We start from the raw sequence: 12883 nt of genomic DNA on the forward strand, positions 1-12883 counted from the left end.
TTACTCACTTGTAGCCAATCTTCAGGGAAGCAGGTTTACGCCAGGTGCCGTACAGCTCATCCAGCTTGCGGAAAGCACGCTCAGTCCAGATGCAGAAGCGTCCAGCGTGACCACGTCTCAGGAAGTTCAGTTTGTTCATTCTGCAGTGATGCCTTCATAATACAGTACAATAATTAACACTCAAGTTATAAAAGGACAGCACAGTATTAATGTAATTTAAGTCTGTAATACCCAGTGTATATAACAATACATTTCTTGATAATAAAAAATATTTGGATATGCAGTTACCCAACACAGCAATGAATTAGACATTGAAATGACACACCTGGGACACCTCTGAAGGCGTTGGTGACACGGTGTCTTGGTTGTAGATGACGAAAGGTCCTCTGCATTAACTGTGATGCCTCATTTTAGCCTTACCGGCATGCATGCGTTTTTTCATCATACAAACCTTTCCTTTAGCTGCATTCTTTTAACAGTCTGAGGCCGAGCAGGTCGACTTTGCTGGCTGGCTGTGCAGTACCAACGGACTCAATGAGCCGGTGACACCCAGCCATGGTACAGCAACGTGAGGCCTGTTGTCGAACCCCATAGCCCAAGCTCCTCCATTGACTCGATTTGTATTATGGGTGAAATGTACGTCGATACAGAGTAGTAAATGGGTTTAAAAGTGGCGCAATCACTAATTTACAAACCTACATGCCATGTGAAATTAAATGTATTGAGCAAGTCTTGGGCTACATTGCAAGCCTGCCTGAAAAGCCATCTTTTTCTAATGGTCAAATTATTTAATCATGATAAATGCTGCTTAACCTGTGTGCTTGATATTCCTCTTTGCCTTTTGTTTTAACAGCACCAACACAAAGTCTCTGTTAGCCTATGTGAAATAAATAGCCTTTTGAATCAATTTGGAATGAGGGGTCTGACTCTTATATTTGAAACAAATGATTTATTCATCACTAAACTCTTGTCTGCATGTATAGAGTTTTATGCCTTGGGTTTGGGTTTGGCAGGTGCTCCCTTCTTTCCAGGCTTCTTCTTGGGCTTCAGCATCTTGGCCTTGATCTATGGAGGGAACAAAAAATAGATTTCAAAGTCACAATAAAGAATTGAAGTCTACAAGTTTTTCTTCCAGCTTGGATTGTTTAGGCTCTTACTGCAGGATCATGCTTGAGGATGGCAAGACGTCTTGCGGTCTTGGCGTAAGGGTTCAGTTTAAGCATTATCCTCAAGTTCTTCAGAGGATTCTTCTTCAGTACTCTGCGGTTGATGGTCTTACTGTAATGACAATATAATGCAGTCTTAATGATGGGAACTTCTTTTTAAAATACAGGGCAGTAATAATAAGCTGCTCAGGACTTCCATATAATCAGGGTTCAGAAACACGGACCTGAAGTGGGAACATCATCATAGTTGACTGGCAAAAATAAATTCCAAGAACTTGAAATGAGCAGTGCTTACGTAGGTGTATGAAGTGCTTTCTGGATCTCCTCACTCTTCAGAATCCGGCTCAGGTCTGTGTTGGTCATCTTATGCATGGGCAGGCTGGAATGAAAAAGGCATTCAAAATTTAATCCCCAGTGTCATAAATATGACAATAGTAAACCGACTAGTCTTTGAATGCTCAAACTCAGAACTTCTTTTAATATCACACAGTTTCAAAAACACGGACCATGAAGTGGAAGCTCATCACTGATGTGATCAACAGTTTAAGTTGTGCTACAGTGAGACTCCTTAATTACTCACTTGTAGCCAATCTTCAGGGAAGCAGGTTTACGCCAGGTGCCGTACAGCTCATCCAGCTTGCGGAAAGCACTCTCAGTCCAGATGCAGAAGCGTCCAACGTGACCACCAGGGGCAAGCCTCAGGAGGTTCAGTTTGTTCACATTCTGCAGAGTGATACCTTCATAATACAGTACAATAATTAACACTCATGTTGAATTATCTTGTTACTTGCTTTTTAAAATGGCAATATAAAAAATTTCACATATAAATAAAACTAAAGGATAGCCCAATTTTACTGCCACTAAAGTCGAATACCCACTGCACATGTTATACATTAGATTTTAAAATATAAAAGACTAGTAGATAATGTTCTGATGTCCACTTATAGAATGCAGTTATGCCTTACACATTTAAACAAATGACACACCTGGGATATTTCTGAAGGCTTTGGTGACACCGGCGTCTTGGTTGTATATGATGCACGGTCCTCTGCGTTGGATCCGTCTGCGATTCCTCATCTTACCCTTGCCAGCACGCATGCGCTGAGAAGAGTAGACCTGAGAACGGAAAGCATTTTATTAATCCAATAAATCATTAAAATAAGAAACTAGTCATGCCTGATATACTGAACCAATGCAGTTCTCACAGGCAGCGGACAGTTCACCTCATTTAATCCTACTTTAAGTAACAAGTTCAGTCTGGGGTACTGCTCCACTATATACATATGAATCAGTTTACCGATTACTGTATTCCTTCCAAATTGAAGGACCATGTAAAAAAACAGAATGATTTCTCAATACTTTAACTGCATGATTACTCTTTTATTTCAAATGATATGTTTCCTAAATTCAGTGTCAACCCAATGAAGAAAATGTGAAGTTTTGATTACCTTCTTGATGTCATTCCAGGCTTTAAGCTTCTTCAGCAGGAGCACTGCCTCCTTGGTCTTCTTGTAGCCCTCGACTTTGTCTTCAACTACCAGTGGGACCTCAGGGATTTCCTCAATGCGGTGTCCTAATAAAAGATATTCATGTCACCAAAAGACATCCACACAAACATCTTCCTGTCAGGACTAGAGTTTTGGCAGAGCTTGCTCAGAATTTAACACACATCAATACCTTGTGACAGCTTAGAGACAGCAGGCAACTGTCACTGATCACAGGCTCAGACGCAAATTACACCATCATGGCAAGAGAAACGTTCTTAGAAATGTTTGAGAAGATTTCATTTCAATGTTACTTATTTTTGTCCCCGCAAATAGTCTCTTAGAGCTTACCTTTGGACATCACAAGCGCGGGAATGGCAGAGGCAGCCACGGCAGAGCAGATGGCATAGCGCTTCTGGGTTGTGTTGATCCTGCGGTGCCAGCGACGCCAGGTTTTGGTGGGGGCAAACATGCGACCTCCACGACACATCTAGACCAAAGTTAAGGCTTCACAACAACTGAAGTAACATTATAATGAACTAACTAATACATGCTCAGACTCAATGTTCGTCAGCCATCTGTGCCAGCATCTGACAGCAGGCATTCTGTCACTGGTCACAGAGTCAGTCGCAAATTACACCATCACTGCAAGTCTTTTGTAGTTAGAAACACGGGGAAAAATTTTAAGCTTTAATTTTGGTCACAAGGATACATTTCCAAAGGCACCCTGGCCAGAGCGGTGAGTACCACCACCTCTCACACGAGGGATACGGGCCACAGCTCTTCCTGTACCCCAGGACTCTGCACTGGTCTGGTGGCCTGAAATAAACAATAAGTGTTGGAGAATGCATGAGCTCAGTCGCCGACTTAAAATCTTTTTGAACTATGATGGAAAACATGTCAAGTCAAGACTGACTCACCTGCCAGTTCACTGACTGCATATGGCTGGCGACTGTTCTTGCGCATGTTGGTGTGTACAAAATTCACCACATCAGGGCGAATTGGAGCCTTGAACACAGCAGGCATGACAACATTCTTGCCTGAAGATTCTCCTTTCTCGGAATAAACCGAGATCAGGGGTCGGGCACAGGCCTAGGAACAAAATATATACATGTTAGCGTTAATAAATAGTTACATTTTAAAAAGTAAAATATACTGTATAAGATTTTTCTTGGAATGTACATTTAAAATAACGTGTCCTTAGAACAATAAATCGCATTTCATAGCATGTGCATAAATGTAAAGGTGACTTTAAAACCAGCGTGATGCAACTGGTAATGTTATGTCAAAAGTGCACCTCGCACTGTAAGAGCAGCGGGGACTGCTCATTAGCGTACTAGACCAATTCAGCGAAGAAATGTTACTCGGGGAATTTGGTTGGTGGCCCTTGCTTGAAAGTTAGCTCCATTATGCTAACATGAATTAGCAAGCTAACGTTAATGTTAACGTTGACGTGTTCAAGCATAATTTGAGGCGTTCACGCTGTTAAGAGCATAAATACGCTCAATTGGTACGAAAGTATCTAAACAAGAGAAACATAGATGCCATCTAATTAAGCGACCTCTGCTAGCTGCTTGAAACAGATCTACCTCTGAGGCGACAGCCACACGTGTAACGTTAGCTAGTTAAAGAAGCTGTTTGTCCAAAATGGCTCCTCGTGTTAGCTTCACTAGCCGGGAGCATTCCAACTCACTGCTCTTTTGAATCAATATTTAAGCTTTTCACCGACAAAGAATCCAGACTTATTTAATAAGTACACACAGCGAGATATACCCTACATAGTATATAGGACGTTAATAGTGATCCGAGTGTAATTTCTCACCATTTTTGCAAATTATTTTTCGGCTCGCCGGGAACCACACTCCTTACGGTATGGCGGCCACAGTAAAAAGGAAGTTAGTACATCACCCTAAATGCTTTATGCCTCCGCCTGAACGAATATCACTTCCGCCGACTCACATTAGTTTTTTTCTCCAGTTTCTTTTGCAAATCGTTTTGCTTATTGCAAAGAAACAGACATGATGAAATGTGTATAAATGAAAAACAAAATTGCGTCAGCACTTTTAATTATATTTTCGTGGGTAAAAAAAAAGTTGGTTAATTCAGCTGGGACTATTTCGTTACGCCATGTTGGCGGATGATAAACGTAAAGGTAGAACTATTTTCTTGGTACATTTTTTTTAAACCTAATATAATTTAATGTGTTCACATTTCCCAGTTTATTTGTTGAAATTATATATACACTTTGCTGACTTAATTCTTAGATTTTTTAATATGTAAATGTATAAACTTGAAAAATGATGACCTGTGACCTCATGACGTCCTTACTGGGTGAGCGCGCGACTGTCAAAAATATCAACAGTACGTTGGTTAGCACAACCCCAAACTCAAATTTCCCCCCTTACCGCTGTGTGCTAACTAGCTATTTACTTTTTTGTAATTTCTCCCATGTTATTCGCTCTGTAACAATGGGCTCAAAGGTGATATCCAGTGCTAAGGAGTTTTACAACATTCTTCGGTGAGTTAACTGTAACGTAAGGTTCATTGTTTAACTTTTTTTAGCTAACGTCAAATGAACGCTAGGCAGTAACTGAGTTGTCATTTTGTTCACTTTTTGATTGCTTTAATAAAAACTAAATATGTATCTTGACGTAAGGTTCATTGTTTGTGTTCTGTGTCGTGTGATGAAGGTCTTTTCAAGATGAAGAAAGCAACAAGCCATGTATATATGAGGTAATTTCATCTTTCTTTAAAATCGTTCGTACTAACTTTCGTTCTATAGCTATATACAGCAATGTTAATGGTGTTGATGCAGTATCTGTTGGGGTTTCAGGAGGACATCCAAATGTTGAAAATTAATGGAGACAGAATCCCTGTGCTGAATGTGTACTGTGGCAAGCAACCAGTCTTTGTCTGTGAAAAAGCTGTGAGTAATGTAAATCGATGCTGTGATTCACTTAATATAGCCTATATATCTGCACCTAGACAAATATTACTGTATAATATGGTAATTTAACTAAATGAAAACGTGAACACTTTTTTGTGTCGGGGTATCGTTAAATAATCCTTAATTCATAGACTTCGATTGTTTCTTGGTGCGTGGTTCTTCTGATACATAAGCAGTTTCTTAGGCTTTTATTGACATGCTAATATTGAATTTTACTTAAATTGTGTATAACAACCATGCACCATTGTAAAAGCAAGGGATATAACTCAAGACAACATCAGATACTTCTTTTTTTTCATATAATCTTTCTTAATGGTAACCATTGGACCATGTTTACTATGTCTTGATTTCACAAGGTTCCAAAAATAATTAAACCTGAAGATCAACAAATGTGTGAAACGTCAACCTGCACTGATAGTGATGATGATGATGATGATGCTGATGATGATACTCTCCAGAGAGAATTGGGACCACAGCCACTCACAATAATGAAAGCAAGGTGAAAACTGTAAAGAAGTTTAAGACTTCATCCAAATGAAGCCAGTAGAATTATACACCATTTTTCATGACAATCTAAATGTTGTTTTTCTATCTTTTTTATAGGCAGTTGCTGTCTTGGTACACTTTATCTCAAAATGCTAATGTGTCAGGTGTGGACAACAACCCTGCCTTACACCCTCTATGGGTGCGATGTGACATGTCTGATCCAGCTAGAACAACCTGGTTTGGAGCTGAAACCGTCTGCATGGGCAGTAAAGTGTCTGGAGTGAAATTATACTCCGTTACATGCAAAGGTTATAGCTCAAATGCTTTGTACAGTACCTCTAATTACCCAGCCTTGAGACATTGTCTTTATAATGAATATCTGTTTTTAAGTAACTCCTGTATGATTCCCATGTTTCTGACTGACATTTGTTTTATTCCAACCTAAATTTTGTTAGGTTCAACTGTGGACAAAAAATCTCTAATTACCTTGGACGAACTTAAACAAGAGCACAAGAAAAGGCATCCCCCATCCTCGGTAAGTGAGTGTGCATCATTTCTTGCAAGTCAGTGTGAATGTATGTTCATACACTTTCTTTATGTCAATGCTTCCAGATGACAATTAAAGGCAGTGCCAGGTTCAGTTTGTTTGGCTCCACTGTTGTTGAAAAAACCATGATTGAGTCACAGAGTAGTGTTACGGTGGATTTTAAATGGAGCCATGTGGAGAGTGTCCTCGAGACCCCACCGCTGTCCTCTACAGCAACACTGGTAAGCACCCGTAAATCACTCTCCAAACATAGTCTTTCTCTACCATATTTACTCAAATGTACAATTTGTGTACTTGCCTTTATTTAAATCTTTGTTCACATGCAGAACATCAAAGTTTCCAGCGGGGACATGAGGAGCCCAATGTATGAGATGTACAGGGAGCTGGAGTTTCTTCAGGTTTGGGTCCCACAGTAATCTGATTGGAATTCTCATGAGTTATAATATACAAAAAGACAACTAAATTGATCATATTTGTTTTTTCAGACTCTCGCTGATGGTTTGAGAACGGGTGAGACTGAATGGAGGGAGCCTTTGGAAAGCAAGTCAGCTGTAAATCTGACCAAGGCCTTCCTAGAAGGTCTGCCTTTTTAAATCAACGCATCATGATTATGATTTATTGCTGATCGTTAGTTAAGAAGATAATTTTCTTTTCTGAATGCTTCTTTCAGAGCTTCAGGGCACTGCAAAGACACTACCGGACCAGGCTCCAAAAACTACTGAGGTATTATAGTGTTAAAAGTCAAGGGGCTTCTCAAAAATTCATTCATTTCAGAATAAACTTGGTAGCATTCTTGCTTCTTTATCTTCTCTTAAAGCCCACAAAGAAAAATACTGAGACAGACACTCCTATTTTCAACTCTTTCTTGGAACGAGGCGATCTGGATTTTGTGGAGCAGCTGTGGGTTCGAATGAGAAGGAGTGAGTTCATTTCTCTTTTAGAGGGGAACATCACCTAAATTAAGAATTACAATATGTCCTCTTGAAGCAAGAAAACCAGACTACTAAGTTTTAAACTTGTTACATATACAATGAATGGGAGACTTATTTTGTGGACGCACAGAATATAGACAGACTATACTTTATGACATCACAAAATTTGAGTTTTATCACTCTAGTTTTGGCATTTGGGAGCGAATTGTTCATGTTTACTTATATGAAGTACTGTCATAGACCACAGGAACAACATGTATACATTTTGAAAATGGCCGTAGTTCCCCTTAAAGGAAATTTTGTCTTTCATGTACAGGTGTAACTTCATATCAGGACATTGGAGACTGCCTGAAATTGGTGACGGAAGCTCTAAGATATGGTGACATCAAACCCTGGGTAGGAAATGATGCAGCTTCTGAAAACAAATAATCACTAAGAAAAGGTTGAGGGTTGTTGTGTGTAAAGTTTTGTTTATTTTCCTCCAGATCCATAGAGACAGCAACAGCTCCCTCAGTAAGCTCATCCTGCAGTCTTACCACCAGCAGATTGATCATGTGTCTCTCACAGGTGTCACCCCTGTCCACATGCTGCTGGAGATGGGTCTGGACAAGATGAGAAAGGATTACATTAACTACCTCATTGGTAATGTTTTCCTTACTTTCTGTAAAGTTCTTTATGTCCTCTACATGTGATTCAAAGTTTTACAGTAATATTTAACCTCACTGCAGATTAATCATTAAGCACACAATTTGCTCTTAAATTCTATTTGCTACTGTGCATTTATTTCTCAGGTGAAGAATTGACAACTCTAAACCACTTGGTAAGCTTAAGACTTATTACTGACAACTACTTTCAGATGGCTGTTAAAACATAATTTAAGTGTTAATATTTTACTTTGTAGTGTTATTACCTAAGCACAGAGGTTGAACTGCAGGAGCAAGTGATCCGACTCAGGAAACTGCACCATCTGCTGGAAATAATAGTGACCTGCAGTACTTTCCTGGGTTTGCCTTATGACCGGCTCTTCCTCCTCACACAGTAAATCAATTTGCCTTTTTTTCCAGTGACGTATGAGTGAGGAAAGTGTACTTTCCTGAAGATGATATTAAAGTAGACAATTTATTTCCTCCATAGATCGTGTTTGCAGCACTACAAAGCATCCCCTTATAATGAGGAGCATGAATTCAAACTGCAAATCAAACCAGCGCTGATCAGCCATTTCTACCAGAAGTAAGGAGCACAACCCTTTGCACAACTGCCAACCAACTTCATTACATCCAAAGAAAATTGTGAATAAAATTGAGATGATTGTCCTTTTCATTCTTGTTTTAACACAAACTAGTAATTTGATTCACCCACCAAAGTGAAACAGGAAGATAGGAGAAAGGTAGTTGGGATCATTTGTATAAAGTATGACATTTAAAAACTTGCCTAAGTCATTCGATAGTAGCAAGTCAACTTTATTCAGATGTATTCATGAGGTTTGTTGTGCGTACTGTTTTGAAAAACCCGTTTCCACATAGTTTTTCAAGTGTGATCACAAGTGCCTGCCTGCCTGCCTCTAAATACAGCTGTGGTGATTCAAGCCCACCATATCCTGCATTTTTAAGTTAAGATAAGTTTTAACAGGGGCTAATGTTTCATCCCTCTTGCTTGTGTTTGTTCCACAGAGAGCAGCCAGTAGTGTGGGAGGCTGAGGTGTCCAGTGGCCATGGTCCACGTGAGGTCAGGACATCCATCCAGCTCAGTGACAGACCACTGGTGGATCATGTCATCTTTGAAACAGGTGATCTTTATGCACCACTTAAGAAATAGTACTAGTAAAGTGTTTATTACCCCAGTAAACTACAGATAGCATTTTTCTTTAACTGTTCCATCTTTAGATTACCCAAATGAAACTGTGAATGGGGACAGTGAGGATTGTGCCTTCTTCTCCACCATGGTGTGCTGTAGTCTCGTCAACTTTGCTTGAATTTACGCAGAGCCCAACTAAACAACAAAGGAGGTGTTTACTGTCATTTTTGATATTCTCATCTGCAATTACTACATCACATAGTATACGTTCCTGTTAATATACTGTATTTTTGTGAAGTCTTTTGAATAAACAACTTTCAGTCCTTTTGAATGTATGTTCTGTGACACTGTCGTGGTTTTTCTTACTGCATCTTTATTATCACATTTGCTTTTTTGCTGAACAACTTAAAACAATAGATCACAATGGCTGTTTGCAATGGTAATATTCCACAACAATATTGTAATAAGAAAATCCAACATGTTGCAGGGCTCTCCACACTGTTTAAGTGCCTGGTACTAAATTGATTTTACAAGGCTAAACCAATGTTTTTACAGCAAACACTGTTTACACATCATCAACTGAATGAAGTCACTAATTCCATTAAAATTCAGTTCAAATAATGTATTTATGTTTATGTATTTACATTCATGTTCACACATGATGATGGTATATGTGTGTGTGAGAGAACAATTGTAAACAAGCACACTGTCTAGTTCCGCCTCCGCAGCAGGAACATAAGGAAGACGGCACTGAGCAAAATAGAGAGTGTGCACACAGTGGGAACAACGATCTCAGTTACCATCTCCATGTGGCTGGTCAAAGGGTCTGCAAAGCACACACACATTAACAATTCACAGGCATTATTAAGTAATTCAGACATTGCTTATGAAGGGAGTGCTGCAAGCACAGCACTCAAAGGGTTAATATTCCCCCCCTTGAATCAAATCATCCTTTATCTGATTTACCGTGAGCATGAGTGATTCCTTACCATGTATAAGTCTTAGAATATTGGCAGCAGTACTCCGCTGTTCCTCTAATAAAAAAGAGAAAGTACTTAGAGTTGATTACCGACACTTTAACCCTTTGAGAACTGCATGCAGCTACTGGGGAATATTTCAGAAAGCAGCATTTGCACAATAGCAAAATAAAATTACCCTGGAAAACCAGAGTTCTTGAGAGAGAAAAATTTGAATTTAATCAATCTTTCTTTCGGATTTGGGTTTGTATAAAAGTCAAATCTTAAGAAATTGTATTATTACCAGTCATCAACCGGCATGGCTGAATCTTGTTCCTTAACCTCAAGTTGAAGTTTGGTTTTCTAAATTCAATTCCAATATATCAGACACTTTCACTGGTATTATGTTTTCTGGGTATATTTATAATCCTGCTTTGTGAAAACCCTGTGGGCACAAGTCCACAGATAAGCTTCATGCTTATTGAGTTTTTGTCAAAGCTGCTTTGAAATCTTGGTTGCAAATTATATTCAAGCACACCACATCAGTTAAGTGAAGATGTAGTTGAACACAGAGCACAAGCTTGTTTCAGAGGCATGTTTTAGCATTAGACTGCAAAGGCTTAATTCTGTTAGGCGGATTTGAAACCGCACAATCACAAAGCAACAAAAAAACTGACATCAAGGGAAGACATATACCCTCAAGTTCTAAACTTCATCATGCACTGGCCAAACCTTTGGCATTTCTGCATGTTCCTTGGATTTTCTTCTAGCTGGAGGGGCAAACAAAAAAGATATCTTAGATATTCTGTTAGAGATTGTGTTAATTATGTTTTATACTTTCATCATTCAAATTGACCTAATAATTTGTACATGTGTTTTCTGAGGTGCAGCAACACATAGTCAAGTCGAATTATAACTCTTGATGTCATTTGCATTTAAAACGATTGGTTAGGTCAGAATCTTTATTTGTTTACCCCAGCTAGTTGTTCACCTCTTATCATTGATAAACATGGCCAGGGCTGTTCTTTATGTACTGACCTGCAGCTAGGAGCTGGTTGCTTGAGGAACAGGTCTCAATAGCCTTCCTCCTCCAGTTCTCAACCTGTCGAGGTTTAAAATACAATGTCATATCATCACTGACATATGTGGCACAAAAGAGCATAAACCAATTCATCGGAATGTTTGAGAAGAATATCAGAAATGTTTGTCTAAAAAGAATAAGAGGCAGGTCTTTCTCGTGACCCCTTTGCGTCTCTTACCTCTCTCTGATTGGGAAATCCATTGGAGCTGATGACGCGTTTGTAAAACTGAACAGAAGCTTTGGGATAGCGAGGCTTGTTTTTGTTCCTGAAGTCCACATAGTACAAGCCAAACCTCTCGGAGTAGCCTTCATCCCACTCAAACTTGTCCAGCAGGGACCACGCGGTGTAGCCCTTCACATTGACTCCATCTTTGATAGCTGAGTAACACAACAGAGAGTGGGTTGACCAAATGCCCGAACAGAAGAAAGGCACAGGTGCTTATGAGCTCACTCACCTTTGAGCATCTCATTGATGTAGTCTTTATAATACTGTATCCTCCAGTCATCACACAGCTCTGTGCATAACATCTTCTCAGAGACTCCATTCTCGGTAACATAAATCATTGGGTTCCCATACTGAGTCTAGATGAGGAACAAATCAATATGCAATAAGTAGCCTTCATGTCATTTAACTAGGACTGCAGTGTGCTAAGATCATTTCAGTTTCGGCACAAATGTCAACAAGTCTGTTCTGCATCATTTACTATATACGCCATAAGTCACCTTGACAAAATTGAGCAGACGTCTGAAACCCCAAGGCACGGAGTAGAGCCACTCAGATCCGGGGTCAGGCCATTGCGGGTCAACCAGCTCCGCTAGGTCACGGTCAGTGAAGTAGCTGCTGCTGCTCTGACCTGATGGGTTGTTCTTTTGGGTGATGTAGCGGGTGGTGAAATGACCAATGCCGAGGAAGTCACAGGTCCCCTTGATGTAGCTCTTCTCTTGGGTGGAAAATGTGGGCAGGCGAGACGTCCCGAGGCCCTGTTGGACACTCTTCCTTCCTGCACACACCAGTAGGGATTAGTTATTTCCCCAAATGACCAATATAACTGTTTACAATTTAACTCACCAATGAAGTCTTTCATCACTTGAGGGTAGTCTCCGTGAAAGATGGGTGTGGCAAACCAGCCCAGGTAGAACTGGACATATCTCTCGGCTGCTTCAATGTCTTTCTGGTTGCTCATATCCACCGGCTCTCCCCAATCTCCAGACAGAGAGATGCCAATCAGACCTGCAGATTGATAAACAGCCGCTCTCAACATTAAGACAGACAGTGCTGTTAAGAGGCAAAAAATTGAATTTAGTTACTTTCAGAGTTTGACCTTGTTTACCTTTTTGTTTTGCCCTCCATTGTGTATCATAAGTATGCCAAACTTTAGCATGTGCCTATGAAAAGGATTAGTATTATTATGAATATAATTTATAATTTACATTGTAGTCCAAGTGTTTTGATATTATATACATATACATATACATATATACATATACAC

The 12883-nt window shown here is 39.7% G+C and overlaps 4 protein-coding genes, 1 long non-coding RNA gene and 4 other non-coding genes across 13 annotated transcripts in view; 2 read left to right on the plus strand and 7 right to left on the minus strand.

Annotated features, from left to right (window-relative positions):
* The window catches only part of map2k1 (mitogen-activated protein kinase kinase 1), a 10060-nt gene extending 9153 nt beyond the window's left edge, over window positions 1–907 (plus strand). The window contains exon 12 of the transcript XR_004657670.1: window positions 649–907. The gene's annotated coding sequence lies outside the window, so the exon portion shown is untranslated. The remainder of the gene's footprint in view (window positions 1–648) is intronic.
* The window catches only part of LOC117949321, a 13672-nt gene extending 6060 nt beyond the window's left edge, over window positions 1–7612 (minus strand). The window contains exons 1-2 of the long non-coding RNA XR_004657672.1: window positions 7601–7612; window positions 4971–4973 (exon numbers count right to left, since the gene is read on the minus strand). This is a non-coding gene — a long non-coding RNA (uncharacterized LOC117949321). The remainder of the gene's footprint in view (window positions 1–4970; window positions 4974–7600) is intronic.
* On the minus strand, window positions 932–4615 carry rpl4 (ribosomal protein L4). The gene is made up of 10 exons (XM_034879464.1): window positions 4473–4615; window positions 3571–3742; window positions 3363–3469; window positions 3002–3140; window positions 2615–2739; window positions 2153–2282; window positions 1747–1903; window positions 1462–1545; window positions 1158–1278; window positions 932–1065 (listed from the first exon to the last, which is right to left on the minus strand). Exons 1-10 carry the CDS (start codon window positions 4473–4475, stop codon window positions 988–990), a joined length of 1116 nt encoding a protein of 371 aa, XP_034735355.1. The 5' UTR covers window positions 4476–4615; the 3' UTR covers window positions 932–987.
* On the minus strand, window positions 1349–1416 carry LOC117949814. Its single transcript, XR_004657746.1, has one exon. It is a non-coding gene; the product is annotated as a small nucleolar RNA SNORD18 (small nucleolar RNA).
* Window positions 1627–1698, minus strand: LOC117949826. Its single transcript, XR_004657757.1, has one exon. It is a non-coding gene; the product is annotated as a small nucleolar RNA SNORD18 (small nucleolar RNA).
* Window positions 2817–2916, minus strand: LOC117949818. The gene has a single exon (XR_004657749.1). It is a non-coding gene; the product is annotated as a small nucleolar RNA SNORD16 (small nucleolar RNA).
* Window positions 3202–3300, minus strand: LOC117949816. Its single transcript, XR_004657748.1, has one exon. It is a non-coding gene; the product is annotated as a small nucleolar RNA SNORD16 (small nucleolar RNA).
* zwilch (zwilch kinetochore protein) lies at window positions 4971–9691 on the plus strand. The gene is made up of 18 exons (XM_034879453.1): window positions 4971–5168; window positions 5341–5383; window positions 5484–5576; window positions 5954–6096; window positions 6201–6391; window positions 6539–6618; window positions 6696–6851; window positions 6957–7028; window positions 7116–7209; window positions 7301–7353; window positions 7448–7550; window positions 7879–7958; window positions 8048–8204; window positions 8354–8382; window positions 8464–8600; window positions 8697–8792; window positions 9233–9348; window positions 9446–9691. The coding sequence occupies exons 1-18, from the start codon at window positions 5119–5121 to the stop codon at window positions 9532–9534; spliced, it is 1782 nt and encodes a 593-aa protein (XP_034735344.1). The 5' UTR covers window positions 4971–5118; the 3' UTR covers window positions 9535–9691.
* The window catches only part of lctlb (lactase-like b), a 6226-nt gene continuing 2895 nt past the window's right edge, over window positions 9553–12883 (minus strand). For 2 of the 5 annotated variants that reach the window (XM_034879454.1, XM_034879457.1), the window contains exons 8-15: window positions 12725–12781; window positions 12463–12624; window positions 12117–12394; window positions 11849–11975; window positions 11572–11771; window positions 11351–11414; window positions 10346–10390; window positions 9553–10182 (exon numbers count right to left, since the gene is read on the minus strand). In XM_034879454.1, the coding sequence (XP_034735345.1) occupies window positions 10067–10182; window positions 10346–10390; window positions 11351–11414; window positions 11572–11771; window positions 11849–11975; window positions 12117–12394; window positions 12463–12624; window positions 12725–12781 (1049 nt within the window). In that variant the 3' untranslated portion in view covers window positions 9553–10066. Of the gene's footprint in view, window positions 10183–10345; window positions 10391–11008; window positions 11083–11350; window positions 11415–11571; window positions 11772–11848; window positions 11976–12116; window positions 12395–12462; window positions 12625–12724; window positions 12782–12883 lie in introns of all 5 variants that reach the window. The other 3 variants (XR_004657669.1, XM_034879456.1, XM_034879455.1) reach the window with 3 other exon arrangements.

This window comes from Etheostoma cragini, chromosome 8 (genome assembly GCF_013103735.1).
Source record: "Etheostoma cragini isolate CJK2018 chromosome 8, CSU_Ecrag_1.0, whole genome shotgun sequence".
In the NCBI taxonomy this organism is placed as follows: domain Eukaryota; kingdom Metazoa; phylum Chordata; class Actinopteri; order Perciformes; family Percidae; genus Etheostoma; species Etheostoma cragini.

What these genes read in the sequence shown, in the direction of transcription:
- rpl4 (XM_034879464.1), bottom strand. An exon ending in GCCAGGGTGCCTTTGGAAAT is followed by an intron (nt 3,141 to 3,362) that starts GTATCCTTGTGA and finishes ACTTTGGTCTAG; the next exon opens with ATGTGTCGTGGAGGTCGCAT. An exon ending in AAAGCACTTCATACACCTAC is followed by an intron (nt 1,279 to 1,461) that starts GTAAGCACTGCT and finishes TTGTCATTACAG; the next exon opens with TAAGACCATCAACCGCAGAG.
- zwilch (XM_034879453.1), top strand. Translation starts at nt 5,119, where the DNA reads ATGGGCTCAAAGGTGATATCCAGTGCTAAGGAGTTTTACAACATTCTT. An exon ending in ACAAGCCATGTATATATGAG is followed by an intron (nt 5,384 to 5,483) that starts GTAATTTCATCT and finishes TTGGGGTTTCAG; the next exon opens with GAGGACATCCAAATGTTGAA. An exon ending in ATCAGCCATTTCTACCAGAA is followed by an intron (nt 8,793 to 9,232) that starts GTAAGGAGCACA and finishes TTTGTTCCACAG; the next exon opens with AGAGCAGCCAGTAGTGTGGG.